Raw genomic sequence first — 1,556 nt, 5'->3', positions numbered from 1 at the left:
CCGCACTGGTGGGGCCGTACTGGGTTCGTCTTATCTGACAAGGATCTTGCGTGTCTTCGGGGAAAGCCGAGGAGTCAGTTCAGACAGGTTAGCGGAATCTTGTGGCGTCCCGTGTGCGGGACAAGTGTTCTGAGCTTGGACTCGTTAGTCTGAGCTGTTACCTTTCTCCCCACATGCATTGCACGTGTTCTCAAACTGCAGCAAACTCTCGTAAACAGTATTTCTAGGAGAAGCGTCTGTAGTTGCTCTGGGTTGTCGCCTCCGTGTGCATTTATGACATGTTTTACTTTTTAGATTACGTGGATAAGCCTTTGGAAAAACCGTTAAAACTGGTGCTTAAAGTGGGAGGAAGTGAAGTGACTGAACTCTCTGGGTCAGGACACGATTCTAGTTACTACGATGACAGATCAGATCATGAGCGAGAACGACATAAAGAAAAGAAGAAAAAAAAGAAAAAAAAGTCTGAGAAGGAAAAAGAAAAGCATCTAGATGACGAGGAAAGAAGAAAGAGAAAGGTAAGCAATCATTTTTTTTTATAATTCAGACATACCAGCCTTCTTCAGGCTTGCTTCTCAGGGCTAAAATCTGGTGCAGAGTACCATAGCTTTTTTTTTTTTTTTTTATTAAAAGAAATCACTGTTGCAGGAAGCTTATTGTTTTGGAGACAGCACTTCAGAAATGTAGAAAACACACGTGTATGTGTGTTTGTGTATTTCTGCCATTTAAAAGAGAGACCCCTGCGATGATTTTTTGAACAAAGTAAAAGTGTGCTTCTCGTGGCTTTGTTTTGCTTATCCATTTGCTTTATCTGTAGGCATCCATACTTCTGTTTTTAAGCTGGATGCTTTATATTCCAGCCAGGTCAGAAACAGGTTTTGTAACCCTTGGAGGAGGGTATTTTCAGCTTTTCAAATAAACCTGGGCTGTATTTCTGCTTGTGAGATAAGCCTAGCCATGGGCAGTGAGGCTGATGTGTTTCCTCGGAGCAGCGTTCTGAGCTCTGCTCTGTGGAGCACTGCGGTAGAGCAGTCCTCTTGGCTCCTGTTCGGAATAACCTGCGTGCTAAGCTTTGTTAGTCGTGAATCGTATGGTCACCGTAGGTGTGCCGAACCTCTAGGAAATAGGCTGAAATCAGTGAGAAGGCATTGATGGAACAGTTACCTATACAATTTAATCTTAATAGCGTTTCTTTTGTGTACTAAGACCTCTTTGACCCCTCTTCTGTTTAATTCTGGTTTTTTAATTCTCTTTCTGTTGTGTAGCTTTACTTTTCTCATGTGACAGTGTTCCGGTATTGCTCTGTGTGCGTATGGCTAACGTCTGTCAGTTTTAATGGATTTACTTGCTAGGCTTGTCTTACTTGAAAGAGGTTTGTCCTGTAGGATCATCCAGAAGCTCTCGAACACAGGTCAGATAGTGGAAAATATTCTTTGTGCAAACTTTTTCAGTTAAGAGTATGGCCGGGACTTGAAACACAGCAAAACAACTGTCTGAGATCTTGCAGCATCAAATCAAATTATTTGTTTTACCTTTGCTAAGTTGGGGGGGGGGGGGGG

At 42.6% G+C, this 1,556-nt stretch overlaps 1 protein-coding gene across 1 annotated transcript in view; it reads left to right on the top strand.

Moving 5' to 3' along the window:
• Positions 1-294: 294 nt before the first annotated feature.
• The window catches only part of BRD9 (bromodomain containing 9), a gene marked incomplete at its 5' end in the record, with an annotated part of 23,968 nt that continues 22,706 nt past the window's right edge, over positions 295-1,556 (top strand). The window contains one exon of the mRNA XM_010140490.1: positions 295-515. Within this exon, the coding sequence (XP_010138792.1) occupies positions 295-515 (221 nt within the window). The remainder of the gene's footprint in view (positions 516-1,556) is intronic.

Source organism: Buceros rhinoceros, unplaced genomic scaffold (genome assembly GCF_000710305.1).
Source record: "Buceros rhinoceros silvestris isolate BGI_N320 unplaced genomic scaffold, ASM71030v1 scaffold2077, whole genome shotgun sequence".
NCBI lineage: Eukaryota > Metazoa > Chordata > Aves > Bucerotiformes > Bucerotidae > Buceros > Buceros rhinoceros.
Note: the sequence above shows the minus strand (reverse complement) of the source record. Positions and strands in the feature narration are given on the sequence as shown.